This window comes from Vicugna pacos, chromosome 24 (assembly GCF_048564905.1).
Source record: "Vicugna pacos chromosome 24, VicPac4, whole genome shotgun sequence".
Classification (NCBI taxonomy): Eukaryota; Metazoa; Chordata; class Mammalia; order Artiodactyla; family Camelidae; genus Vicugna; species Vicugna pacos.
The window spans coordinates 26,855,691-26,883,631 of NC_133010.1; the positions used below are offsets into that span (position 1 = coordinate 26,855,691).

Here is a 27,941-nt window from a genome sequence, read left to right on the forward strand (position 1 = left end):
CGGGGCGGGAGGCCGGGAGCCGTGGGGCCGGGCCGGGCATGGGGCGCGCCGCGGCCGCCTGAAGCGCGGGCCTGGCCCTGTCCCCGCGCCGCCGGGCCGCGCCGCCCGGGCTGCAGGCGGGCCTCGGGGAGTTGGGTCCCCGGACGGCGGGCGGTGCGGCTCGCGCGGGCAGCCCCCGAGGAGGCCTGGAGATGTCCTGTGTGCGCCGCCTCCTGCTCACATCCCTGTTCCCGGCCCTCCTGCTTCACGGTGAGTCCCGGGGGGAGGAGGGGTCGAAGCCGAGGGGAGCCCAGGGGACCCCGCAGCCGGTCACAGCCTCTCCTGCGCGTCCTGGAAGAGGCTCGCCTTCCCGGGCGCCCGGCTGCTCTCTGGAAGAGTGCGCGCTCACACAGACTATCTCCAAGTCCCGGGGACACTTGTGTCCACGGTGCGGGGGTTTCCGACTTAGACCGTCGTGAAATCGCAGACTGTGCGACCCTTTTCCAGAATGTCAGAGCGCAGGCGGGGCCCTTGCTGTGTTCTAAACTTTTCGGGGACTGTACAGAGACATGGATCATTTCAGGGGAAAGCAGCTTGCAGCGTTTCTGTGCGCCTCTTCGAGGACGGCTCTCCCAGGGGGACCAGTGAGTTCTCTGGTCACAGTTTCAAGAAGCGAGGGTCTCCCAATAGCCAAGGTGCAGTAATTAAAACCAGTCTCTTAAGTTCTCCACAGCCTGAGCCTTGCTTACCTCCTGCTCTTCTTGGTTTTGTTTTTGTTTCTGTGTTTCATGTGTCACATGTTCTTGGCAGCTCTAAGAAACCCTCAGCCAGAGAACAGCAGGCCTTAGAAGAGCTCCAGGGATTGTGCTGAGAAAAATAAGATAACGTGGCCTGGGGGGTGGGAAGACAGATTTCGTGGGAGATTGTGGTCGTGGGGACAGGCGGTGGCAGAAGACAGTGTTCTGATTCTGATGTCCTGGGCCACCTTTCCCTAATGGTGGACACCTGACAGTTCAGCAGTCTCCACCAGGAGCCGGGCTCTCCAGTCTCAACGCCCACCGCGGCCGCCCCAAACCTTGGGAGGTCAGATCCGATCAGCACCCTCTGGCCTCAAGGTTTCTGAGCAGGACCAGCAGTGGATCCAGCTTCAGAAAGCGTTAGGCGGCACTGAAGACGGGGCAGCGACCCCCACCCTCAGGCGACCGAGGAAAGGGAGGAGACTGTAACCACAGAGCCGGGCCAGAAGACGGGCGCCGTGTGCTGCTGCTTCCTTTCTAGTCCTGCTCGGGGCAGGCGGCGGGGGCGGCCCAGCCCACAGGCCCCGTGAAGGGGTCGGGCCGGGCCGGACCTGCCCGACTGCCGAGGTGTGCTCTGAGCCCCAGTGGTCCCAGACTTCTGAAGTCAGCTTGGAAGGCTTGCAGTTCGACGGCCAAAGAGAGAAGGTGTAATTATAGGGTTGCACTCCTAGGCCCATCTGCTTAGAATTACAGAGCAGTTTTAATCTTTGGCTGAAACATGAAACAAATCAGAGCCGATGGACAGATCAAACAGCAGCTGCCACACACACCAAAAACACAAGGGAGAGGGAGATGAAACAGGGGAAACTGACCCCTTAAAAAAAATCTGTCATCATATTTGTGAAGAAAAGCGATCATGTAGGCAAATGACTTTAAAATGAAAAATTACTTTAAAAGTTGGCATACATAGTTTTTGGTTTTTGTTTTTTTGCATAAAACCATTGCCTTTTGGACTACAGAAGCGATCCTCAGACATGCAGCGGGGGCCACCTCAGCTTATCCTCCTTCTTTTGGGAGGTGGAAGTTGTAACTGTCCTTCCTGCACCAGAATCCAAGCTGGGAAAGTAAGAGCTGCTAATGGGAGTCCAAGTGTACCTTCGTGAGATTCAAATATAGCCCCAGGTCTCCTAAGTCAACCTGGCCGCCTTGGGGATCAGGGATTACCCAGACCGCAGCTCGCAGGAGAGAGTAAGGAAGGCAGGAGTCAGGCATCTGCACCCTAAAGGGAAGGACAGCAGATCCTGGGCGTGTGTGCACTCTGTGCACGCGTGTGTCTGCCCAAGAGGATGTAAGATCAAAAAGGAGGTTTGCGAAGTTTAACTGGATGATGGGGATAACCCCACAAATAGTTATCCCATTTCAAAGTGAATCTGCAATGGCAACATTATTAACACTGATGTTTCCCATAGATCAACTCACATCCTGCAGGGAGTGTTGGATTCCAGCATAGGAAATAAACCGGGCGAGTAGACCTTCAGTGTATAAATCTCTGCGGTTAAGAAAGGCTTGTCACATTCGCTAGGATAATGCAAAGCACCAGGAAGGAACTGGGTATTCTTTCCTCCTCTTTCTGCCTGATTTTCACTTGACTGAAACAGTTTTAACAGAAAATCGTTATTAATCAACCTAACCCAGAGAATGGGTTGTGAGAGTGTTCTGCTCTATAGTCAGGGGTTGGCAGGCATTTTAAAATTCTGTAGGAACAGATGGAGATTGACTATATATTTTAATAGAAGTTCTAAGCCTGGAGGAAATTATCTGAACTTTCTTTAGAGTGGCTTAGTGATTTTTTTCCCTGATACCTGCACATTTTATTTTGCTAGCCCCAGTACACCATTTGTCTGTTCATGATAGCGTTTAGCAGGTAAAGACATGTTTTCTATGGTTGTGAACATACTTGTAACAAAGTTTAACACATTTAGTTTCAGGCATCATTCATAGATTATTTGTGACACTAGCAAGTGTAATAAGATTAAACAGTGCACAAAGCCTTCAGGAAGATTCTGGATGACAATGCTATAGAAACTATTTATTGTGTTTGGCATCCAGTCTTTATTCAGTTTTGTGGTAACTTTTATTTAAACTCATGCAACTCATAAATCGCCCCTTGGTCCTATTGGTGAGTCAGTTAGGCTCTGGCAAGGACGGAGCCTGGTGTTTATTTTTGCTGTTTTTAAAACTGTAAATGTAGCGGGAGACCCGAGTTCAAAACGTGATGACAAGAGTCTTCATGTCAGTTTTACTTTCCTCTTCGTCCACTTCTGAAAACAACTGCATTTCTGAGTCCAAATAAAACCGGTCGAATGTCGTGGTGTGGACAGCTGGAGGGCGTCCGCTGCCACTGTGCTCTTGGCTTCGATGGAAAGCCACAAAAGTCATTCGGCTCCAGGAGCACAGTTCAGCATGAGGTGTTTCAGTGTAAGTGGGGCTGCACTGTGCCCCAAAGTGCCCGTTCTCTTCGCTGATGCGACCGGTTACGTTTTGGAGTGGTGCTGGACATGTACTGTTCCCCAGCGCTGTTCACTTTTGTAGAATTCACTGACTTTTCTGAAATGTGAAGATACTTTCGAGCTATTCCCTTTCACTCAAGCGTATTCTGTTAAAACTTAAAAAAAAAAAGTGTGGCTTAACCAACAAAATGTGAAGAAGCATAGGGTAGAACAGGAGTCTGGGAGTCTGAAATATCACTTTACCAAGGACAGTGTTTGTGACCAGGAAAACATCGCCTGTCATGCACCTTTCCCCTTCATCATAAAATGTAATCGTGAAAAGAAATGATGCATCTGCTCCTAGCAGGGAGCAAGGGTCTTGGAGAGATGGTGAATGTTCCCTTGTGAGATAAACTGACAGGCTTCAAGCACGTGGCTGAGAGGTCCTGTTGTAGCCGTGCTCCTTCGGTTCCACCCTGAATGAGTCAAGAACTAAACTTCAGTGGATGGTGCGGCTGTGTAATTATGTACTGTGTGGGACGGACTGATGACAGCTTGAGAGAATCAATCAAAGTGAAGCGTAAAACACTCAGGACCGGAAATATAAAAAGGTCTGTCCGTGATCATGTGCGTCTGCGGGAAGCTCACCCAGCGGGGCGTGAAGTGACCCCCAGGAAAACCTCAGCAAGACACCTGCCACGGCCTCCTGCCACGTCTGTGCACAGGTCATTTAGAGCTCTCAAATTTGGAAAGAAAGTTGTTTTGGACAGTCATGTGATAGGGACCTAGGTGAGAGAAAGGAGAGGATGTCCCTGAAAATCACTGTAGGTGTTCTGTTCTGTGAGGGTTTTCCTTCAGCCAACCTTTCGGTCAACTGGTGCGTTTACGAGGCCTCCCATGGGCCCGTGTCACTGCTTGCTGGGGACAGGGCTGTGAGTAGCAGCGGTCCCCTTTCTCAGGAGTCCTGAGGATGTCTGGGGGGGGTGCAGAAGAGCTTACCTGAGAGCCCAGAGCTGGGAGGATGGCCCCCGCACACACACACTGTGCACACAGCATACGTACACCACATTCACACGTACACAGATGCACACACCATACACACACCATGCACGAGACACACACACCTTACATGCACACAAACCACGCACACATAGACCACACACATCATATACACACCAAACACGAATACCCATGTGCACACACACCATACACACAACCACATCTCACACTCACACACACGACCTCTCTGAAGTACACAAGTGTGGCAGCAGCCGTCAGCTCCAGGCCCAGCGTGTAGACTGTGCAGACTGTGGATCCACCCCGGGGTCTGGCCCGGGAGCCGTGGCCTTAGAAGAAGATGGCTTAGAAAATGACATCATCTTCCTCTAAGGTTAAATGAAGCCAGGAATTGGAAATCTTAACTTGATGATCTTTCTCATAAAGGGAAAATATTTTCGAGAAGAAGCTTTAAAGATGGCCAAAGCAGTTCTTAGCTGTTAGCGCAAAAGAGGCGGAGATGAAAAGCAGCGCTGGGTCGGGCGGGCGCCGCGTGGCAGTGACCTCCACGTGTCTGCCAGACGCACCTGCTCTTCTTCCCCAGAGGACGCCCTGCCCGGGGGTGTGAGCAGTGCCCACTCCACAGTCCATGTCCGCACGCAGGGCGGAGTGTGTCCCAGCCAAGTGATGACCCGCGTTTACTCATGCCCATTTTATCTGCCCTGTCTTTATGGGTCACACCGGTTCCTGTTGGAGATGCTGCCTCACCCTGGGTACCGGCGTATTGTGTGTCACGTCACAGAGAGTACAGGAACCTGCCCCGTGAGCGGAGTCATCTTTCAGGGCCCCACCCGAGACCCCACGGTGAATGTGTTGACATTTGGCCTTTTTTGTTTGATTTTTTTTAAAGCATTAAAGTGCACAGGCAGGGACTAATCGTATCAAAGATTAATTCAGTCCCAAGTGTGTTTGAAACGTGTTTCCTTCCCAACTAATTTTACATCTTACCATGTGTCAGATGGCTTAGAACTTTGGGTTCTTAGTCTTAACGGGCAGGCGAGGAGCTGACGAATAGGATGGAGACAATTCAGATTATTTAAATGTTAACTGAGGAATCGGGAACCTGGACAGACCTGTGTTTCTCCTCCACTCTACCCTTCCCACGTCAGCGATGAGGCTCCCATCCCCTCTTTGGTCCCTGTTGGTGGCCTGGCTGGCTCTTTGAGAGACCAGGGATTTAGGAATAAGTGGGTGACGTGCAAGTGCTACATCTGTGCCCCCGAAGTCTGCGCTGAGGGCTGCCCGCTGGTGCGGAGCCTGCTGACCTCCGTGATGCAAACAGACACCTGGCCGCCGGGCCTTGGACGTCGGGTGCGGATCCCTGAGCAAATGGTCAATCCCATACGTCATTTCAGGAAATCTGGGTTTTTATTTGATATCTTTGGAAGTTTTCACTCTGCACAGTAGACGTGCAATTCTGATAGTAGTTAAGATCATTGTGAAGTCATTTAGGATTTGTGTTGTGAGTGATTTATTCCTTGGGAGTCAGTCACTCTCGTACACACACACGTGCAGGAACATGTGTGCATGCACACACATCTGTGCCCGAGTCCACCCTCCAGCGCTGCAGCATCTCTGGAGTTCTCTGGAAATGGTCATCTTACAATTGTACTCTAAAGCCTTCTGGAATTTGTTTCCCATGGGAGCACGAGTTCCTTCCAGAGTCTACATTTTCTCCCACACTGACTTGAACGGCGCTGCCCTTTGTCTTAATCACTGTATCTGGGCCCAGGCCACGGGACCTGGATGTCAGAGACCGTTAAGCGGTGGGGTCATGCCGGTGCCCCCTTTTAGGATGCTGCTGGCGGGCAGTGGAGCACTTCCAGTGTGTCTGCGGTCAGGCCTGGCTCTTCCCAGAACCCTTGACGCTGCAGAGGGCTCTCCACCAACCCCCTCTGTCCCTGTGGTCAACGGCATTTGATAAGTGAGGTAATACATGCGTAAAGCGAATCGTCAAGAGTTACACAGCTTGCGTCACTGTCAGTATTGTGATTTCTGCTTTGTACAGGGGAACAGAGGCTCATTAGATGACTTAGCCAAAGCCCCTTTCTTACCGCTCTGTTGCCATCTCACCCTTTGAGACGCTCCTGTCCTTGGATTCATGTGCAGCAAAATCTTAATGAATGGAACCTCGTCAGCTAGTCTTCCCACCCGGAACATCGGGATCCTCAGTCACCCAAACCGCCGACGCTGCTGTGTGAGTGCTCCTGCACACGCACGTTCTCATCAGAGAGATGGCGCCCAGGCAGGGTTGTCACCTGTCCACCCCAACACCTTGGATCCAGAGTGCATCCCACAGGCACTGGTGATCTCACCTGGAGCGGCTTTGAGAGCCAGAATCGTCAGAGAAAGATCATGTCAACCACGCTCCACATTCAGCAGCAGAATTTTCAAATATTGTGAGCAAGCAACATTTCCAGTCACGCAGATAATCCAGCTAAGTGGGGGTTTTTACAGTTACTGTATGTAAGGAGCACGTGTATTTTTGTGAAGAGTAGCTGCTCTCAGGCAGGAACTCCTCTGTGCTCAGTCGACAGCCTTGGGTGCCGCCGGCCGGACCCCGGCACGGTTGGCTCACCCCGCTTAAGATGTGTGAACGCAGGGCTTGTGGGTGTTTTGCAAACTCTTCTTCTCAGAGTCCGTGCTCAGTTAGTGTAGCTTCCTGCTCTCCTCCATCATTCTGACCCTCCCTCCCGCTTTCCCTTTGTTTTAAAGTGGCTTCTGGGTGATGCCTCCCCCACAGCATGCCGGAGATGGTCAGTCCCTCTCTGAGCCTATGAAGAGGACTCACTGCTCTGTTGAGAGCAATTTCCTTCTCTTCTCTTCCTGACTATTTTCAGGCAAAAATGGCACCCTGAATCACTGCAGAGCTCGTAATCGATCTTTCTGCTGCTCCGCCCTCCAGAAAGGGGAAGCTCAGTCTTTCCAGGATGGACTTCTTGCCGTGTGTGACGTTGCTTAAAGGCGCCGAGTGGTTCCTCGTCCCTTTCCAGGCCAACCTGCGCTCAGGGCGGCACGCGCGGGGCTGTCCCCGCGTCTCTTCCTCTGCGTGGGTCCTCGTCACTCCCTCCCTGTGGTTCAGCTGCAGAAAGCAGCGCAGGCGTCTGAGCACTGGAGGGAAGCCGCCGTGGCAGGCAGGTGGCCCCGTGACAGACCGCAGCCAGGCAGGCGCTTCTCACCGGGGAAGTAACGCAGTGACTCAGTTCCTCACACGGCAGTCAGCTCTGTGGAAAGGGAGACGCCCACCAAAAGACGAGGCTGTGTGGTGCTGTGCTGTTGACACACGTGCAGAGCAGCCCGATGACCTGCCGCGAGAGGCCCGCGGCTGCGGGCCGGAGCCCTGGCCTGGCCTTGAGGAGACGCAGCAGCCGGAGGCTGAGCGCGCGATCCCAGGGTGGCGCGGGCTGCGGTCTAGGCGTCATGTCATCGTGTGAATGCAAGTGTTTCTGTCGCTGGCAGTAACAGTGACGCGTCTGAACAATCACTGCCATCCTGGATTTGATGACTGTGGGTGAGTTCTCACCCACATCCACTCCTCTCCCGGCCTTCGTGACCTTACAGGAAAACATCTGCCGGGTGTAAAGGGGGTTGTAAATCAATTTTTAGAACATTGCTTGGTGGACGGTGAGATGATGGCATCTTTACTGAACGCTTGGTGTTGTATTTAATGCAGAATCTCCCCCAGCTCCCAGGGCCTTGTAACTTGAATTAAAATCTCATTTAAAAAAAAAATCTCATTTTTTTTTTTTTACCACATTACAGTTGACCCACTAGATGGCAAGTTGTACCGTTTGATTCCTTGGCTTCATTCCTAACAGAGAATTCAGGAAGTGCTTCCCTAGCATCAAGATTACAACTCTTGGGGTCTGTGGAGGTACCCTGTTTAGTACACCCTCCCTCCTCTCGTTCAGAGCTACTGAGGGATCAACACAAGTGCCAGACGGATGAGGATGAAAACACTAGGGTCAGGATCATGAGCATCAGAGGACACAGTGCAGGTGGATGTCCACGTTGGATTGCTGAGCGTCCATCCCTGAACTTTCCAGACTTTCCACCTGGCCCAGTGCCACTGCCAACAGGGAAGGGCCCTTACTACCACGGGTGGGAGGGGGCTGATCAAAAGGTGTGGATTTTGAAAACAGGCTTGTTTTGCAAAGAGAAAGAGAACAACGGCTGAGGCAGTGCACTCGTGGCCTCCCTGGGGAGGGGCGGCGGGGAGGGCCCAGGACCATCACTGTGGCGGCGGGGCTTCCGCAGGATGGGAGCGGGGAGCCGCGGAAAGGGGGTCTTCGCGTGTCGGCCCTGAGCGCTAGTGTCTCCGCCACCCGGCGCAGAGGCCTGACTTTTCGTGTTGTCCTCATTCTCGGGCGGCCGTGGCTCTCCTGGTTTGGCTGAATGGGGCTGTTGGTGACGTTGCACTTAACATACATTTCGGAATGATGAGCACAGTATTTAGTTAACATCCATATTTTATTTTTGTACTTTTGTCTAGCTAGTGGTTTTTTTTTGTTTTTTGTTTTTGTTTTTTTGCTAACACAGTGCTCAATACATAGTAGGTCCACAATGAAGACTGATCAGACTGTGAATTACTTTAGCAGTGAGTCTCAAAGGAGACAGCGGGCTCTCAGACTGCAACTCCATTTGTATTCTGAACTCGAGGCTGGAGGTTGTCCTGCACGCGGACATTTTGGCCGACCTAGACGATGTATCCTGCGGATAAACTTAGTCCTGGTGTCCCTTTACCCATGGAAAATACAAGTGTACAGTCTTCTCGTAATTCCTCCCATTTTAAACCCTGTAACATATGTTTAGTTTGCCACCAACTTTGGGGAGAAGCCCTGGCAGCCTTTGAAGATAACTGGGGAGGAGTGTCACACTTACCCCTTGCGGGAAGGGCATAGGATGCACACCCCCTCCCGAGGGCATCCTCTTGAAGACCTGAGGCCCCCAGATGCAGGAGGTGGTGCGGGCAGACGGGAGGCAGGAGAGGGGCACAGTGGGGCACATCCCCAGCTGAACCCTGGGCCTTTCTCTCCGTCTCTCTTTGCCCTTTTCACTGAGGCTGGTCTGCTGGCTCCCTGCCCTCCCGTCTGTGTCACTGCCACTGCCCCGTCCACCCTTCCTGACCACCCTTCCTGCCTGTCCCTTCAGGCCCATCTGTGGCCTTTGGTGAGACACTCTTGAGCTGCACTGCCTTGTTTGCTGTTTCACGGACCCTTCGCTTTGCCAGGAACTCACCAAGTGACCTCTTGCAAGTCAGGATCGTTGTCTCCATGGACCCCCATTTTTCTCCCCTGGGAGACGGCTTCCCAGGAGCCTCACTGTGGGTTGTGAATCCCAGGAGAGCAAAGACAAGTGACAGGACCTGGTGGAGCAGGAGAACCTGACTCAGATCTGCTGTCCACCCGCCTGACGCCAGACTGCCTTTTCCTTCTGTTTCAGGGCTGGGAGAGGGTTCTGCCCTCCTTCATCCAGACAGCAGATCACATCCCAGGTCCCTGGAGAAAAGTGCGTGGAGGGCGTTCAAGGAATCCCAGTGTCATCACATGCTCAAACACCTTCACAATGGTGCGAGGATCACCGTGCAGATGCCGCCCGCCATCGAGGGCCACTGGGTGTCCACTGGGTAAGAGATGGGGCAGGGGTCCGGGAGGGCCCGGAGAGCCCCTGCCACGGCAGGCCCTTCTTAGCGTGCCTCGGATGCGCAGACTTGCGACAATGTCCAGTGATTCTGGTGGTGTCTCCGGCTTAACTCAGAGCCTAGTGAGTCTGAAATGCTGGTCGGTAAAGAAACTGAGCTGAGTCCTGTAGAAATCTTAGCCCTAGCGGTGACACCGCCCCACCGTGAACCCACACGTAGGTGAATGCGTCCTTGTTTACCGACCTCTGTAGGGCCACTCGTGTTTAAAAAGAGACCATTACCAAGTGAAATTAGGGACCTGTGTTTCACCAGGCTGAAACCTGACTTGCCAGCTTCTGATGCTCTAAGTATGCTAACTACATTCTGGTCATTTAATACGCAGCTTTGGGTTCTGAGAGTGAGTTAAAAGGTGCTCACGCTACCTCTCCCAGCCAGGGCACAGCTCTTGGCGTCTTTTCCAGGCTGTGGAGCTAAGATTTATCCCAGTTTGAGCTCGGGCTTATCTGCCATTAGAGCTGTTAAAAATAGCCCGGAGGCCGACCTGCAGTGTTTCCTTCCCTACCCATTAAATGGTTGTGAATTCACAAAGCTGACTGTGGGACCGATCCTTCTCCAGGTCTCTTGGGGGGGGGGATCACAGGCACACAGAGAAGAGAGAGAGAAAAGATCTTATAAGAGGATGAAGGCCCAGAGGGTTTTTTGGTTTTTGTTTTTTCCTAAAAATGAGGTTTCTCAAAATAACTGCCTGGTAAGTACTGGCACAAATCTTAATCTTAATGTGATGTACTTTTAAATTATTTATCATCTTACTCAACAAATATTTGTGGAGCACACAAACGTGGGCTGTGTGCAAGCGCTGCCGGCAACCCTGCGTGTGTGGCGGCGAACGAAGCAGACGTGGCCCCTGTCTTCAGCAGTTTTACAAATAAACACACAAGGAAGTGTTACGAAGAGGGAGAAAACAACAGGTGTTCGTGGAGACTAGCAGGGCCCCTACGTTAGGGTGGGGCGGGGTAGGAAAGCCAGCCGAGAAGAGGATGCGTGGGATGGCGTTGCCCACCCAGGGCGGGGGAAGAGCCTTCCGCGTAGAAGCACTGGCGGAGTCTGGATTGGGGGATCACAGGAGGGGCTCGTGACGGGGCAGTAGCCCCAGCCTCTGAGGGGGTGGGGTCAGCCCGCGGGTCCCTTGCAGGCAGGTCTCTGCAAATCTGGCCTTTAAGAGAACGGGGAAGTCATTGAAGCGTTTCCACCCAGGGCCATGCTCACAGCCCACCCAGCTGGAGGTGACGGAGGCCCGGGGAGGCAGTGGGGGCCGATGGCCAAGTGGGTGGGCCCGGTGGACCCTGAGCTCAGGACCGAGTCAGCGGATTGTCACGCTCACGTGAAGTGGTAGGACTCGCCCATCCTCTTGTCTGCACCGCAGCGGACAGTGATCGCTGCTCCCTCAGAGCGACCCCTCTTCCCCTGGGGGAGAAATGTGGGCTTCCTCTCACTCCTGTGTCACAGAGACTGATGCTCACGGTACTGTGAGGTGCTGGATGTCCACCGGGGACAGGCTTTACCTAGCGAGTGGTACCCACTTGTAAATGGTGCTCATTCACCAGTTTGTTAACCAATAACTTTGAGAACCACTGCCCTCTGGGATTTCAGTCCCAGCCTTGATTTATCAACACGAAGCCTGCTCAAGCCTGAATTACTGTACAAAATAGATTTATCTATAAATCATAGATACGAGCAGAGTGGTAAGGACAAGACAGGTAAGATGCAACCGCGACTAGGACCTTTAGGTCACAGGCAGACTTTGGCTTCTTGCATGAGATTCAGAGAAATTCAGTTTCCAATGCATTGAAGAAAACCTGGTCGTTTCCTGGTTCGGGCTGTGCTGCAGATGTAGGACTTGGTTGCCATCCGACCAGGTGAGAACTCCCCGTCCAGGTGTCTCCAGGTCAGGCATTTAGCACTTAATCTGATGCCTCAGCAAGAAACATTTTCCCACTGTCAACAGCACAACCAAAGTGAACCCTGTTTGCCTCTTTGCTTTTCCGCTAGTGGGAAGACTCATTTTGCCTGGATGGGAGGGTGAATTTCCAACTTTCTCCAAGCAGCGCCTCCCCAAGACTGGGTTCCCTTCCAGGATGACGGACGTCTGGCACCTGGCTGCTCTGGGCGGGGTCCAGATGGTGGAAGTGTTCAGGAAGTCACCCCTTTCTGAACCACGCAGGGGAGCTTCTTTCCTGGGCGCCGCTCCCCTCCCCTTCCCCTCCGCACCTGGATGTGAGGCCGCACGTGGGACTGAGGACCACAGGTTCCTGCTCTCCCGTTTTGTTCCTAAAGTGAACGGGAGATTTTCTGGTACCGACTGCCCAGGGGCATGCGGGAGCTGGGCTGCCAGAGGTCACGTTGGCTCTGATGCTGCCTGGTTACGGGCGCTGGGCCCTGCTTCCTAATCCCTTGTGCCTCGGTTTCCCCATCTGTCAAACAGGGGCAGGGCTGGTACCCACCCTGCTCCCAGGCTGTAGGGCAGATTCAGCACTGGGGTCCAGAGAGGGCTCAGAGCAGCGTCCGCCCAGAGCGAGCAATTTGGCGTCAAAGTCGTCACTGACGCCTGTGACGCTGCCCCCGGGCTCAGAAGTCTCTGTCCCCCCTCTCCCCCAGCTGTGAGGTGCGCTCGGGCCCGGAGTTCCTCACCAGGTCGTACAGGTTCTACCACAACAACACCTTCAAGGCCTACCAGTTTTACTACCGCGGCAGCCGCTGCGCCAGCCCCACCTACACCCTGGTCGTCCGGGGCAAGATCCGCCTGCGCCAGGCCTCCTGGATCATCCGCGGTGGCACTGAGGCCGACTACCAGCTGCACCGTGTGCAGGTCATCTGCCACTCTGAGGCCGTGGCCGAGCGGCTGGGCCAGCTGGTCAACCACACCTGCCCTGGCTTCGTGCCCGCCGGTGGCCCCTGGGTGCCCGACATGCCCTATGACCTGTGGCGGGAGGAGAGTGGCCAGGAGTGCACCCGGGCCGTGAACTTCGCCATGCACGAGCTGCAGCTGGTGCGGGTGGAAAAGCAGTACCTGCAGCACAACCTGGACCGCCTGGTGGAGGAGCTCTTCCTGGGGGACATCCACACCGACGCCTCCCAGAGAATGTTCTACCGGCCGTCCAGCTACCAGCCCCCCCTGCAGAACGCCAAGGTACGGCTGCTGCCTCGGGGGCCCCAGAGAGGGAGGGCACTGGGGGCACTGGGACAGGAGGGCTGGGGGCGACACAGCCCGGATCAGGGGCCTGGATGGGCCGCCACTTTCTCTGTGATGCAGCTCCGTTTTCCTATTTGCTGAGGGTGGTGGTCCTGGCACACTCCCAAGGCTCCTTCTAGCTCTGAGCCTCTGGGAACCTCTTCTGTGATTCTGAGAGGAAAGCTTGCTTGCAGGCAAACGTGGAGATACGGTGACCGCGCTTGGGAGAGACACAAGCCCGGCAGGGGTCCCGGCCGGGGCCGGTGTGGGTGGGCAGCAGCAGTGCAGCGGGGGCCCTGGGGGACGTCCTGCCTGGTCTCCGCCACGGGCCTGCCAGGCAGACGTGATGACCACCCTCTTAGCGGGAGACAGGGGGCAGCTGAGGTTTGAGGGTGGTCCTGCCCAAGGTCACCACTGAGTGAGTTTCAGGGCTGGAACTTGAACCCAGACCTTTCCCAGACCCCATGCTTTTCCCATTGGACTAACTGAAACATGGAGTCGCCGAGACCACAGGGAGGACTGAGAGGGCAGGAAACAATTAAAACCTGATAATGTTCTGTTCTTGAATGCTAGTCCGGTAATTACACTCGGAGTTCACCGGGCATTTCCTTCCCACGGGCTGGGAGTCTGTGTCTGCACGAGATGTGACCGCTTCCACCGCAGAAATTGGGAAGGCGGAGCCTGGAGGGGCCGGGGCGGGGCAGGCGGCTTTCTCTGGAGTGTGTCCACCCCTCCACGCCACCCCCCCCCGCCGCTGTCAGATCTGCTTTTCTAGAATCTTCTCTAGAACAGCAGCTCTCTCATTGCAGGGCTTGTCTGACTTTTGTTTGGTGGTTTCTTTGTTTTTAAAACATCTGTTTTCTTCTCTGTCCTTTGAGTGCGTTCAGACCTGGTGGAGAAACCTCCCAGGACTGCCCCTGCAGACCATTCGGTCTTCTTGTCGCTCACCAAGCGCTCCTGTGATGATACTTGCCTTTATTCTGATTGTGGGGAGCCTGCTGAGTGGGCCGGCCTGGGAGGCTGTCTCCTCCGGATGCACCTCTCGGGGACGTCCCCCTGCCACCATGGTGAGGTGACCCCCAGGGCCAGGTACGCTGTGTTGGGCCCAGGAAGTTCTAGGGGCACCAGGAGCACAGTGAGGCCAGGCCGTGGGGGAGAGGACAGCCCTCCTGCCACTTGAGAACCTAGAGGTCCCATGGGGTGAGGGCAGGTGGGAGGCCCCACCCAGTCCACGGGGACGCGGAGGCTCCAAGGTGAGACTGGGGCCAGGTGTCTGGGAATTGGAGGACCCGTGGGCTTCTGGCTCCATCAAGGGACCTCATCCAGAGCTGGCGTCGGACACTGCAGGGAGACAGCACATCTCTCGAAGGCGCAGGTGTGAGGAGGCAGCGGGAGGGTACGCTCCCCCTCTGAGCACAGTGGAGCCAACTTTATCTCCGGGGGTGGGAGGAAGGGTGGAGGAGTGTCAGGAGTGAAAGCCGTCTGCAGCCCAGCAGAAACCCCCCAGGAGCCAGAACCCGGGGGCCTCACCTGCACCTTTGTGAAGACGGCCCAGGAGCAGGGCCCTCCGGCGGACACGCCGGTGAGCAGGCCGGGCCGGGAAGGAGAGAAGAGGCGGGTGGAGGCCCCTCGGTCCCGGGACGGGGCGGCCAGTGAGCAGCCCGCACCTGCCGGCTCCCGCCCCGTTCCCGACCTGCTCTGCTCTCCATGCGTGACATCGGGTCCAGGTTCTGTGTCCTCGCCTGCAGACGCCCACATAGGCCCTTTGATCCTTGACCCCTACTTAAACTGGAAGAGGAGAGGATTAACCACGACACCTGCCTGTCCCGCCCCGTGTCTGCATCCTCCTCTCCACTGGGAGCTGGGGAAGGTGAATCGGGGTTCCATAGCTTGCAGCTCCACACGGTCCTCTCGCCCTCCCCCAGTCCTGTCCCTGCTCCAGCTGGCGGCCCTCACGAAACCCTGTCGTCAGCTGGGGGAGCTGGCCCACACTCTGGCTCCCGGAGGACGGAGGTCTTGGAAGTGAGTCATCACTCATGGGCTGGGGACTAGGGTGACAGGTGTCAGGCTGGCCTTAGGGTTTTCACCCACAACACAGTTGGAGTTGTGTTTTTTGACACAGTCAGATCAAGTGGAGAGAATGTGGCCTGTGGAGACGGGAGTCCAGGCCTCCGTGGGCATGAGTCATGGGGGGTGGCAGTGTTATAGGGCCTCCTGGGGCCTCGGTTTTTCTCTTCTGTAAACGGGGGACAGCATCAGAGTCAGCTGGTGAACAAGCCCTGGGCTGCCGGGCACCCGGGAAGGGCCGCTGGCCGTGGTCTAGGGCGAGCAGCTCTCTGGCTGGCGGCTCCCAGGGAAGGACCACGGCTGCTGAGCGGCACCGAGTATTCGCAGTGTTGTTAAACCTTTCCTCCCGTTTTCTCTTCCTTCTGCGGCTGAGGCCGTGTGTGAACGTTTGCACAGATTCATAAGAAGTAAACTCTGCAAACCCCAGGCCGCAGTCCCTCATTCTAGAAACATTCAGGGTGAAGAACCGGGTCTTTTAGATGTTACCCAGGACGTACTGCTTTTATTTAAAGGAAGGTGCGGGGGAGCATGGAGAGCGTGACACCACGTGTGAAGGTACAAGCAAGAGGCAAGCTGCCCACGGGGCCGGTATCCTGTGCTGGGGCAGCTGGGCCGCTGAGGAGGGCGTGTGTGGCTGGGGGCACACTGGTCACTGCAAACCTTTTCGGACCTGCTGAGATTTGCCCCGGGACCTTATCCTGCCTACACACAGTCACCACTCTCAGTTAAAACCAGTTCAGCAAAGGCCGGCCTCGGAGGCTGGGAGGAGGGCTGTGGCCGCAGAGGAAGGCGGTGGCGGGGCGGGGCGGGGCGGTTGCCGGCCGGCATCCAGGGCCTGGCCCGTGTGGCGCTGGGAGCTGAAAGGGCCCTTCTTCTGCTGTTGTCCCTGGCGCATGCATCTTGGCCTGCGGCGCGCGAGTCGTCAGGAAGTTTGTCGATCCTGCCCTAGGACAGCAAGGAGAAGGAATAAATGGACTGGGCCGTGGGCACCTCTCCTTAGCCCCAGGTGCTCCCTGCCTGCCGGGCTGCCCAGCAAGGCCCGCCGACCCACTGGGAGGGAGGGGCCCAGGCGCGTCCCTGTCGGCAAGCTCCCCCCCCCACTCCCCCCCCCACTCCCCCCCCCCGCCGAACTCCTCGCCTTCTCTAATCATCGGTCCATAGAGACCTGGCTGAAAATTAGTTTAAACACTAAATTAGTTTAAAACCCCTCCTCTCAGCCCCTCTGGAAACGAGACACCGTGTAAAAACAGAAACTTTAAATCGAGTTGTTTTTCTAAGCTTCGAGCAGCTTTGCTGTGAGGCCCGGAGCGCTGGAAGGCTCAGGTGTGCCAGGAGGTTCTTTCGGATGCGGCTGGCTGCTCTTCCCTAGAAAACAATCAAGGCCCCCCTCAGTCTCCCTGAAAGAAGACGCTCTGCTCAAATCGAGTCAACATCAGGACAACTGCTGCCCTCTGCCCGGATTCCCGTGCCGTGGAATCCGCCAGGAGGTGCCATCTTTCCTGGGAGCCATCCGTGGTAACTAGGAGCCAGCGATGGCTGGGGAGCCGGACCAGACTTACAAGCAGACGGAACTGGCCTTTGTCCAAAACCCTGCACTGACTAGGCCACAGGTCAAAGTCAGAGGGGTCGCCTGAAAACCACGCAGCTCTCCCCAAACCCCGGGTCTGGAATATTCTGCCCGGAATGCTCTGGCGGCAGGGCTGCCCGTCGGAGGAAGGAGGGCAGCAGCGTGTTCGGGGGACGCCCGAGCACCAGAGGAGGTGCTGTCTCTGCTCAGTTCTTGGAGGCCTTTGGGCTGGGGCAGCCCTTTGCTGGTGAAGGGTTTTCCTCTCCAGCCTCTTCAGGGTGTGGAAGATGTTTCGACGTCGTGACGTCAAGGGACTTTGGACCACATGGCCGTGGACAGCGGACTCCAGGCGGGTCTGCAGCAGAGGGGTCCCTCCTCAGGCACATGGCGGAGTGGGTGCTCGTGGAGGAACCCGTGTCCCCACTCTTGCCACCAGTACAGGAAAAGGAGGGGTGTTTGCAGAGGTGATGGGGTCCAGAGGTGGCAGAGGACCGGGGCATTCAGGGAGTCATGGCCTCAGCAGCGTCTGGAACCCGCCTTACTAAGGTGGGGACGGCGAGGACACCACCTACAGGAGCCCGGGACCTCCCGAGTGTGCACCGTGAGGCAGCCCTGCACCCGGCGTGCGGACGCTGTGTTTGGGTCAGGACGGGATGTGTCCCGACAGCCATGCTGCACAGCTCCTTACGCCCGCCGTCACCGCAGAGACACTCGTGATAGTTCATGAGCCCTGAGTGCAGGGTTGCTGTGCGTGAGGAGGCAGCAGACGGGGAAGCGCTTGTTGTCAGGGGCAGTGCGAGGGGTAACCATTTCACCCCTTAAAAGGCCAGACAGCAGAGAGGACAGAACGAATGCCTGGGTGGGCATGAGGTCACCCGTCTGTGCCCAGTCGTCCTGTGCAGACTTGTTGGCCGAGCGCCGTGGGGAGGCGGGAGGGGGAGAAGGCGGCCAGACCTGGGGGGAGGGCACTGCTTTTTCAGCAGATTTGACCTTGAAAATGAGTCGACTTCAGCATTTAAATGAGCTGCAAGTAGTAAGAGTGGAAGAAACAAGCAAAACTCCTTTCGGGTTTTCTCCTGACTCCATTCTTGGCCGTTTGTGTTCAAGAACCGTCTTCTTGGGGTCCTCTTCAAACAGCTGTCCGCGGTGTGCGTGGATCATAAGGTGGAGGCAGGGTTACCTTCCGTGTGACTTACGGATATTTCCTAAAACAGGAAAGGCCTTTGTGAGCTAACTTTTCAGATGCTAAAATCCCTAGAAAACCCATTCCTAGGAGATGCCGTGTTGCCCGGGGTCCCCCTTCTTACCTCCAGGACGTTGTGTTCAGGCGATTCTGCTCCCGGAGGCGTCCAGCAGGCAAGGGCAGGACCCGGGGGTCAGTGGCACCCGCCTCTCTCATCCCCCACAGTCCTTGCGGCCCAGGCCCCTTTCGGGTAACCCGCTGTGGGCTGGGGCTGCTGTGCAGCATCTTGGGAGGCTGGGTCCCCCTGCCCTCAGCACCTGTGCCCACTCCTGGCAGATGGTGACCAGACTGAGCGGGGTCGGAGCACTGCTGTGTGCTCACGTCATCGCTGACCCCGCCTGCCAGGAGCAGGTGCCAGACCGCAGGCCAGACAGGCCGCCCACCTCCAGTGGTGGCCCTGGAGCTTCAGGTAGAGACACCCAACACGTGCGGCCTCGGCCATCCCCCCCCTTCCTGCTGAAAGCGGAATCGTTACGACCCCTTGAGGGGGACCAGGTGAACCCGCACTCAGCCTCCTGGGTCCCAGATCTGAAGGGGCCCCGAGAGGCCACTGCCCCGGGCGGGCAGCTCTGAGCCGGCCTGCCCAGTTACTGCTGTTACGTATCCAAGGACAACTTTCTATCCGTCCAGCAGTCATGAGCCTTCACACGCTCCGCTAGGTGTCATGGGAAATGGGAAAGGGGAGGGCACTGGTCTTGGTCCCAGAGAGCCTGCAGAGCCAGGAAGGACGTCCATGTGTGCAGAGACGACACCTACAGTTGCTGGGGGCTGCACGTGTGCACACGACTTCCAGCAGCACTCGCTGGCCTTGGAGGTTTCTACCTGAGAAGCGTTTCTCCGCAGCACAACTCTAGCAAGGGAAGTTTTCCATCATCTATTCCCTTTTCTCCTCCTCCTTGAACAAAACATGTGGCCCAAGGAATGTTTTATTCAGCTGCTTCTCTAGCTGATTTATTCACAGCAAGATCACGTTGGGGAATTCCTTCTATTCCAGGAAGACGCTGGAAACAAGTGGATCCCATCAGCAGATCTTGTTGACAGACCAGCTCTCCAGAAATGAATTTGGCAGGGGACGGGCAACGCCTGGAGAGGCCTGCCAGTCATCAGCCAGAGAGGACCTTCTCCGGGGACCAGAGTCCTTGATGTGTGTTCTTTGCAGACCTCGATGGAAGGGGTGGCCCAGGGCACGCAGCGAGCTCCACACCGAGTCCTGTCCCAATTCTACTTTGGGCCCTGGAGTCATCTCAACCATGCTCTTCTGTCCCTCTGTGCGTGAGGAGGTGGTGTACTGGGACCTCCTCAGAGTCAGCGCCCTGTGTGCTGTTGTTTACCTGTTGCCGGGGCTGGGCAGGGTGGGCAGAACCTCTCTCTGCCTAAAACGTTGCTCACTTGTAAAATCTGAGGTTGATTTTTCATTTTTAGAATAAGCTTGGTTTCCTTCTTAAGCGATTAATTGTATAGCCCCCTGCCCCCGGGATGAAAGCTGTCTGTCGTTGGTGTAGAGCCTCAGCGTGGATCACATTCTGGGCCCTCTGCTTTAGCCTTCAGCTCTTGTGTGTGCAGAAACCCAGGCGTTAAGAGAGCCTTTCTGAGTGAGACGCAGCGGAGGGAGCCACGCGGAGCCTGGCGGGAGAGCCTGAGCAAGGGAGAGCCTCAGTGGGAACTGTGGGTCAGAGCGTGGCCCAGACAAGAGTACCTTCAGGAAGCAAATGAGACGTTCTGGTGCCAGCCACTCTTCATGTTGACAGTCCTCTCCCGGTAGTAACTGGGAGAGGCTGCTGTTTAAGAAAACCATCTTGGGAAGGAGAAACTTGAGAGCAAATACCGTGCTCAGCCTTCATTTGGGCTTCCTCATGCTTGTTCCTAAAGGTCTTTTGGTTTTTATTCAAGCCAAGGATGGTGGTAATTAAGAGTGCAAATTAGATTTTTTTTTAAAAATCTGTCCAGAAAACAGAGGTGTCCCCATTATCCAGCTATGGTAAAAACTGTCCCCTTTTTGACAGTATCCACAGAGAAGCCAGAAATCCCTCACTCACTTATGACATCTTTGTTTCCTTAGTGCCAGCTAAAGGTTGTTTAAAACAGCAAGTAGTCAACTCAGCAACAAGAAGAACTAAAAAAAAAAATTAAAAATGGGCGAAGGACTTGAATAGACAGTTCTCCAAAGAAGACGTAAAAATAGCCCACGAGCACATGGCAAGATGCTGACCGTTCCTGATCAGTAGGGAACTGTGAGACAGAACCGCAGTGGGGGCCACATCACACCCACTCGGATGGCTGTTGTCAGAGGGAGACACAGCTGTTGGTGGGGATGTGGAGAAATGGAACCCTCGTGTTCTGCTGCTGAGCAGGTGAATGGTGCAGCTCTGTGGGAAATAACACGGCGGCTCCTCCAGCAGTTGAAGACAGAATTACCTTATGACCCAGCGACTCCACTTGTGGATACACACCGAAAAGAGTTGAAAGCAGGGTCTCAAAGAGATTGTGCACCCATGCTCACGGAAGCATTATTCACAACAGCCAAAAAGTGACAGCAACCAGGTGCCCGCTGATGGACAAATAAACCGCAGTCTGTCCACACAGCGCAGTCCTCTTCAGCCTTGGAAAGGAGGGCAGTTCTGGCAACTGCTGCAGCTCGGATGAACTCCGAGGACACTGAAAGGTGAAGTGAGCCAGACACAGGAAGGACAAATACTGAGTGGCTCCACTTACAGGAGGTCCCTAGAGGAGTCAGATTCGTAGACAAAGTGGAGTGCAGGTTGCCAAGGGCCAGGCTGGGGGCCAGTCGACAGTCGTATTGACAGGGACGGAGCCGCAGTTTGGGAAGATGAGTGAGTCCCGGAGGGGGTGGCGGTGATGGCCTCGCAGCACGTGAGTGTGCTTAGTGCCTGAGCCGTGCGCTGAGAATGCTGGAGGTGGTAACTTCTTTGTCGTGGATGTTCTGCCACAACGAAGGAACGTTAAGTCAAGAAACGTGACTCGTTTAGGAATCTGGCAAGACCAGTACCCAAGGGCAAGCTTCCCTCCCCTCCCTCCCTCCCTAAATCTTTGCGCGACCTACAGGTGATGCGTCTCCCCGCAGCTGCCCGGCCTGCTCTCTCTGCTGCAGATCAGAGACACTCGAGTAGAGCAGGACCAGCACTCTCCTGCGGTGACCGCAGTTCAGCCAGGCCCTCATCTTAGAGCGGAGGATCCTGCCCCTTCGTCCTTACAAAAAGCTCAAAGTGCTACCGTGCTGGGCGTGGAATGGCCTGGGCCCGACAGCAGTGTCCCCTCTGCGCCAAGTCTCTTCCTTCTCTGAAGAGCAGTTGATCCCTGGGTTGTCCCAGCAGCGAACCAAGACCCCTTACTCCCTCCCCGCCCACCCAAGCTTTCTGGGCAGTTCCTGAGTTGATAATGGTATTGGAGAAAGCAGATCTTTCCAGGGATTAAGGTTCATGTCTTCCGAGAATGGCCGGAAAGGAAAGTGGTCCCGGTGGTTGTTTTTCAATTCACAAACCACAGATAGCAAACCGAGTTGTGCGGAATGGGAGGAAGGGGGTGGAGGCTGGGTTGGTGGGAGGGTACCAGAAGAGCTTGTGGTCTGTGTAGGATCTGCTCAGCAGGCAGGGGTTGCGGGGAGCAGTCAGCAGGCTGCCAGCTGGTGAGCTCCCAGGGGAGGTCCCTCCTCTGGGGGATGTGGGAAGCTGCCTGGCCTGTGTTCTTAGAGGGGTCTCTCTTTCCAAGGCTGTCTCCTGCAGCACTTGATGTGCTTGTTAACAGGCACTGGCACCAGAACCCCCCCCCCCACTACCTTGCCCCACTGTCCTTTCTGTGAAATCTCAGACTTGAGTACTGGGCTGGTTTCACTCAGACCATGTGGCGCCGGAGCAGGGGAGTAGGGACAGCAGGTACGGTTTGATCAAGGTGCTGATCATGATGATGCTAGCTAGCCATTAAGGGGCTGCCTCCTGGGGGCAGGAGCTAATATGATGTTACTAGCATCATATGAACTATCCATCCCAGACTCTGAGTACTAGAATTCCCTTTTAGGTAAAAAATTCGGAAACTTCACCTTGTAGTAGTTTACAAGAAAACAAACTATGGCAAAATTACTGAATTCTATGATGCTCTCTTTTCATTGAATTTGTGTTTTATTCATCCTGACGTGCACTTGACAGACAGTGGCACGTATAGCAGGGGACGTTCCGTGTGTCCAGTCTTCCCTCCAAGGGCCGTGCAAATGTACGCCCTCACTCTGAGACGGCCTCTGCGCGGTGATTCTGGGGGCGCTGAGTGGACCCGCCATAATCTGCTGCTCGTGTCTTAGCTCTTATGCAGGTGTAATGCCCGATTTATGCACAGGGACATTGACGCCAAGAGAGGGGTGACTTGCCCAGGTCAGCAGTGGCTCAGCCCCAGCCAGAGCCATCTCTCTCTGCGCAGGTGAGCACGGCCCTGGTGGCTGTGTGCCTGAGTCCTTCCCGGCCGATCCTCGCTGTAGCTTGCAGCACTCTGCTGACCATAGGCTGCAGGCTGGTTTCCGCCGTGTGTCCCAAGAGGCCTTTGTAGGAAACCGTCAGCCAAGAAGCGAATGGGAACTCAGGGCAGTGAGACCCCCACCTTCATCTCTCTGCGCTGCTCCTCCAGTCTCGCGTCTGCAAGCCACAAACCTCCCCCTCTCCCCTAAACCACAGCCCTCAGCTCACCTGACGAGCACGGGGAAGCCTGCGAGTGGGCGCTGAGCTGTCCTTGCAGGGGAGTGTGGAGGTAGGCGTGGGGAGCCCTGTTCCCTGCTGTGCTCTCCGCCCTCCCAGGTGGCCTGGCCTTTAACCCAAGACCCACCGTGCCGGCCTCGTGCTGAGTCAGTGCCCTGAGTAACTGCCTGTCAGTCCCTGTCCGCAGGCCTGGAGCTGTGCATGGTGGACCCCGGCAGGGACACAGGGCCAGGGTCGCCCTCCCACTCCAGTGCCACTCCTATTTGTGTGGCCTCCTTGTGTGCCAGTGTCTAGATTTTCTAGGTCGCCTTTGTCCTGGGGTCTCAGTTAGGGTTAGTAAAGCAGACCCCGCCAGAGCCTCACTCCTGAAAGTCAGGGTTGCCGCCCTCTTGCACAAGTACAGCTTCAGGCTGTAAAGCCAGAGCCAGCTAAGAGCCCGTGAGCCGTGTGAGCCCAGCCCCGCAGACACAGCCGGACGTCTGCTCGCCCTCTGCGGGGCCGTGTCCTTCCTGCCTCCTTTGCAGGGACACCCACTGTCCTCAGACAGCCCCCTCGTCACCCCCAGCAACTGGCAGGTGTCCTTTCTCTGCCTGTTGTGTGTATCATAATTATGTTTAATGAAAAATCTCATTGTGCTAAAATACCTGTAACAGAATTTACCGTCTTAACTGGTTTTAGGTCTCACGCAGGGACGTTCAGTCCACTCACTGTTGCGGGACTGTCGTTTCCATCCACCCACAGAAGTCCGTGCACCCCCGCCCCAGCCCAGGTGGCATCTGGTCTGCTTTTGTTGCTGTAAACGTGACTGGCCTGTGTCCCGCATATAAGTGGAGTCACACAGTATTCTTCCTTCTGTGTCTGGCTCATGTCACTGAGCACAACAGCCTCCAGGTGCATCTGTGTTGTCACACGTGGCAGAATGTCCTTCCTTTTTAAGGCTGAATAATATTCCATTGTATGGATGGACTGCATCGTGTTTCTCCATTCAGCCGTTGCTGTATGTTGGGTTGTTTCCATCTCTTGGCTACTGTTCATAATGTTGCCATGAACTTGGGTGGACAGAGCTCTCTGTGGGGCCCTGGCTGCAGTTCTTTGGGGCACAGACCAGAAGTGGGATCGCTGGGTGGCAAGGTAATTGTCTTCCACAGCAGCTGCACCCTGTTACATTCCCAGTGGCAGTGCCCAAGGGTTCCAGTTTCTCCACAGCCTCGCCAATGCTCCTATTTTGGGGGGTTTTTTGGGATGGTAGCCATCCTTAGGGGTGTGAGGTGATACCAGCCTTCTTTTTGAAATCAAGTGTCCAGGACGTGTGACCTGAAACTGCGACAGGGTTCTGAAGGGAGCCCGTATCACAGCTGAGATGTCTAGGCCCGTCTCTCCCCTCAGCCAGGCCCACGTGTGCACTTGTGCGCACACACCAGCCCACATGCGCCCGCAGCGCCGGGTGACGGGACGGTGCCAGGGGCTGGGTCACCCCTCTGCCGTGTCCCGGGGCAGCGTGTGTCCATGGCCCTGATGGAGACCGTGTCCCTGTGCTTGTGTCTCGGCTCTAGCACCACGACCACGCCTGCATGGCCTGCCGCATCATCCACCGCTCGGACGAGCACCGGCCACCCCTCCTGCCCCCCAAGGCTGAGCTGACGGTCGGCCTGCATGGCGAGTGGGTGAGCCAGCGCTGCGAGGTGCGGCCCGAGGTCCTCTTCCTCACGCGCCACTTCATCTTCCACGACAACAACCACACCTGGGAGGGCCACTACTACCACTACTCCGACCCCGTGTGCAAGCACCCCACCTTCAGCATCTACGCCAAGGGCCGCTACAGCCGGGGTGTGCACTCCGCCCGGGTCATGGGCGGCACGGAGTTCGTGTTCAAAGGTAGGGCTCCTGCCCGCGCCCTGCGCCCTGCCGCACCCCGAGGTCAGGGCCCGCCGGAGGGCCGGCAGCGGCCTGGGGACGCGGAGCCTGCGGGAAAGGGCGTCTTCTCTGCTAGGGCTGCTGGGAGGGGCTCGGGAGCACTCCCGCCCCCAGGGTGCCGGTCACCGGCCTCTGCGCCCTCGCTGCTCCGGCCGGGCCAGCCGGGGCCGGGCCAGCTGAGTAATTTGTTTTCTTTTTTGTTTGCTGCTGTTAAGTTGTAAGAGTTCCTTGTATATTTTGGACGTCAGCCCTTCCAGACATAGGATTCACACTTGGCCTTGGGCTGGGGTGCCAGGAGCCCACCCTCTCCGTGGTGTCCGGCATGGCCAAGGAGACACTCCGGGGAGGGAACCAAGTCTGCGTTGTTTCCTTCTCTGCGCGCAGCTCCTGGGGATGCCGAGCCGCCCAGCTGGCACCACGCTCGCTCGCTGCGCAGGTGCCCTCCCGAGCGGCGGTAGTGACAGCTCAGGTGCTCAGAGCTTGTCACCCCAACCCGCGCTCATCGTGGCCTGGGGAAGGTGTCACGTGCTTGCCAGTGGGTGGTCGGGACGCGTCACGCTCACCTAAGTGAGGCAGGTAATGGGTGAGATTCTCCAGGCCGCTGTCAGCAGAGAGCTCTTGTGGTCTCTAATTTTAGAACTTCTTTTAAGCTTGCACATCTTTTCAAGAAGGTGCCAACCTTGTCATGGACCAATAAAGAGGGCTGGCCTGGAAACAGGCGTGGCCTTCCGGGACAGCATCCTACGGTCAGGTCCACTTAGGAGAAGGTATTTCTGCCAAACCAGATAAGTCCTAGGGCATCTCCGCTCCCCTTAGGAGGAAGATTGGCTCCAGGGAGAAAGGGCCTTGGGTAGATGGAACCCAGAGAACGAGCACCTTGGTCTGAGCCCGCCCAGAGCTCTCACGTGTACACAGAATGTGGTCCCCTAGGAGGGCCTCCAGAGTGGCCCCCTGCGAGGACTGGGATTTCCACCTAAAACATTTAAGCATATTTTTCTTGTAAATTAGCTTGCAACCTAGTTTATTGTAGTTGCCCGACTTACGGCCCAGTATTAACTTGCCAGGTTGCTCATTAGTATAGGCGTTTGATACCAAAACTATTTAAAAACCTGTTCATAAAAACAAATTCCAGTTTTTGTGGACTGTTTTGTCAATCCCACAAAGCTGGGGCCACCAGAGACAACTCCCTGGGGACAGTTGGAGCTCATAGTGACAGGCACGGTCAGCCACGGTCTGGGCTTCCCACTGACAGCCAGGCGTGGACTTCCTAGTGGCCCCTGCAGCACCCTTGGTGTGGTCACCGCTCACGTCCACACCGTCTTCCCGGGCCGGGGTCCGTCGGGTCGGTCTGCAGGGTGGGCTGCCCGGTCACGGACCTGTGCTCTCTCCTCGGCAGTGAACCACATGAAGGTCACCCCCATGGACGCGGCCACAGCCTCGCTGCTCAACGTCTTCCACGGGAATGAGTGCGGGGCCGAGGGGTCCTGGCAGGTGGGCGTCCAGCAGGACGTGACCCACACCAATGGCTGCGTGGCCCTGGGCATCAAGCTACCTCACACAGAGTACGAGATCTTCAAGATGGAGCAGGACGTCCGCGGCCGCTACCTGCTGTTTAATGGCCAGAGGCCCAGCGATGGCTCCAGCCCCGACAGGCCCGAGAAGAGAGCCACGTCCTACCAGATGCCCTTGGTCCAGTGTGCCTCGTCCACGCCCAGGCCCGACGACTTCTCCGAGGACCAGAGGGAGCATCCTCGCTGGAGCCGGGCACCCACGAGGGGCCCTGGTCCCCTGCTGCTGGCTGGGCTCACCTGCCTTTGGACTCTGCCCGCCTGGAACGGCCTCAGATAGATGTCCTCACAGTTTTATTTTTCCAGACCGGATTCCTTACCATGTACAGGTTTCCTTTGCAAAAAAAAAAAGACACTTCTTTGTCGAGTGCCTGGGAACTGCCGTCCTCCTGCCTCACACCCCGCCACCCCTCCTAGCCAGGGTTGGGAGCCGCGGGGGGATGTCTCTGCGCGACGCTCCATCCCGGGCGCCCCCCCAGAGGAGGCGCACTTCCTGGCCGCGGAGAGCTGGGCGTGCGCTGTGTGGGGAGCAGGTGCGAGTGGCTTCCTCTTGTCATCTTCTTCATTACTGTGACATCTCTGGGTGGAGGAGAAACAGACGTCCAGCCACAGCTCTTCCTGTTGCTTCTCTGCAGTGGCTTCCTGTCGTCTGTTACAACCGTGTTACTCCGGCTTTTACAGCCCAGCACCCAGGGCAGAGTCGGTTTGGGACTGGGACACAGACACCTTTCATGAATAGAGAAGAGACAGATGTGGGTGTGGGGAAGACCAGGTGTCTCGGAACCACCTCGACAGCCTTTGTGCCAAGAAACTGCAGACTTTCAGTCGCCAAGAAGCATCTCATTAAAGTTTCACAGTCATCTGAACCTGGTTGTTTCACGTCATGGGGGTCAGAGACGTCGGTCCAGCACTGGTTTCTGGGTGGTGGCAGGACACCTGCCCGGGGACGAGGTGGCGGAGTACGTGGCGGATGGGGACAGGAGCAGCGGTGCAGGGACAGTGATGGTGCATGACAGGGACGCAAGGACGCAGTGCTCGTCCGTCCCTTCTCCTCTCTGTGGGACACATCCTGGCCCATGTGGGAGCTGGTCAGAGCTGGGTGGATGGAGTGTCACTGCCACCTCTGTGACCTCACAGATGAACACTTAGAAACCATGTGTGGAAGCCCTCGGGGCTGGCTGTCCCCAGGAGGTGGTGGGGACACCCTGGCCATGTGCTGCGTTAGACTGAACACTGTCCTCCGGGGCCAGGCCAGCCTGACAGAGTGCCTTGGGGCACCTCACGCGGCGTCTGTGAGCTTCCTCGTGTGGGAGGTGACGAGTCACGTCTGCCCACCACGTGGGGCTGTTACAAGTGGTGCTGTCTGATCACGGAGGTGGCTGCTGTTGGAGACCAACGGAGTGACCGGGGGAGAAGCCCACAGAAGGCCTGGATGTGACTGAAAGCCGCCAGAGGATCCGTGATGGAGGCCGGACGTCACACCTGTGCTCAAGAACCGCCTTTGTGACGCGCGTGGTCGTTGTAAGGGTGGCGTGGAGACCCAAAGCGCTTTGTCTTTAGGTGATATTTTAAGTTGTGGTGCGTACTGAGGGGGTTTGTTCAAACGAAAGTACTAACTTAACGTCTGCCAGGTTTAACCAGCAAAGATGTCAGAAATACTCCCACCAAACACGTTTTACCTGTGGATCTATTTAATGAATACTAATGCCATCTTGAAAGGATATAATAAAATGATGTAAAAAACGATGTTCACT

General features: G+C 56.1%; 1 protein-coding gene across 1 annotated transcript; it reads left to right on the forward strand.

The window, feature by feature from the left end:
- The first annotated feature begins 56 nt into the window (after positions 1 to 56).
- Positions 57 to 27,933, forward strand: APCDD1 (APC down-regulated 1). Its single transcript, XM_006213626.4, has 5 exons — positions 57 to 249; positions 9,704 to 9,887; positions 12,558 to 13,089; positions 24,259 to 24,580; positions 26,016 to 27,933. Exons 1-5 carry the CDS (start codon positions 192 to 194, stop codon positions 26,465 to 26,467), a joined length of 1,548 nt encoding a protein of 515 aa, XP_006213688.1. The 5' UTR covers positions 57 to 191; the 3' UTR covers positions 26,468 to 27,933.
- Positions 27,934 to 27,941: the final 8 nt, after the last annotated feature.

Excerpts from the sequence above, each read along its gene's own strand:
- APCDD1 (XM_006213626.4), top strand. The coding sequence starts at position 192 with ATGTCCTGTGTGCGCCGCCTCCTGCTCACATCCCTGTTCCCGGCCCTC. Across the intron at positions 250-9,703 it reads CCCGGCCCTCCTGCTTCACG|GGCTGGGAGAGGGTTCTGCC; the intron begins GTGAGTCCCGGG and ends CTTCTGTTTCAG. Across the intron at positions 9,888-12,557 it reads GGCCACTGGGTGTCCACTGG|CTGTGAGGTGCGCTCGGGCC; the intron begins GTAAGAGATGGG and ends CCTCTCCCCCAG.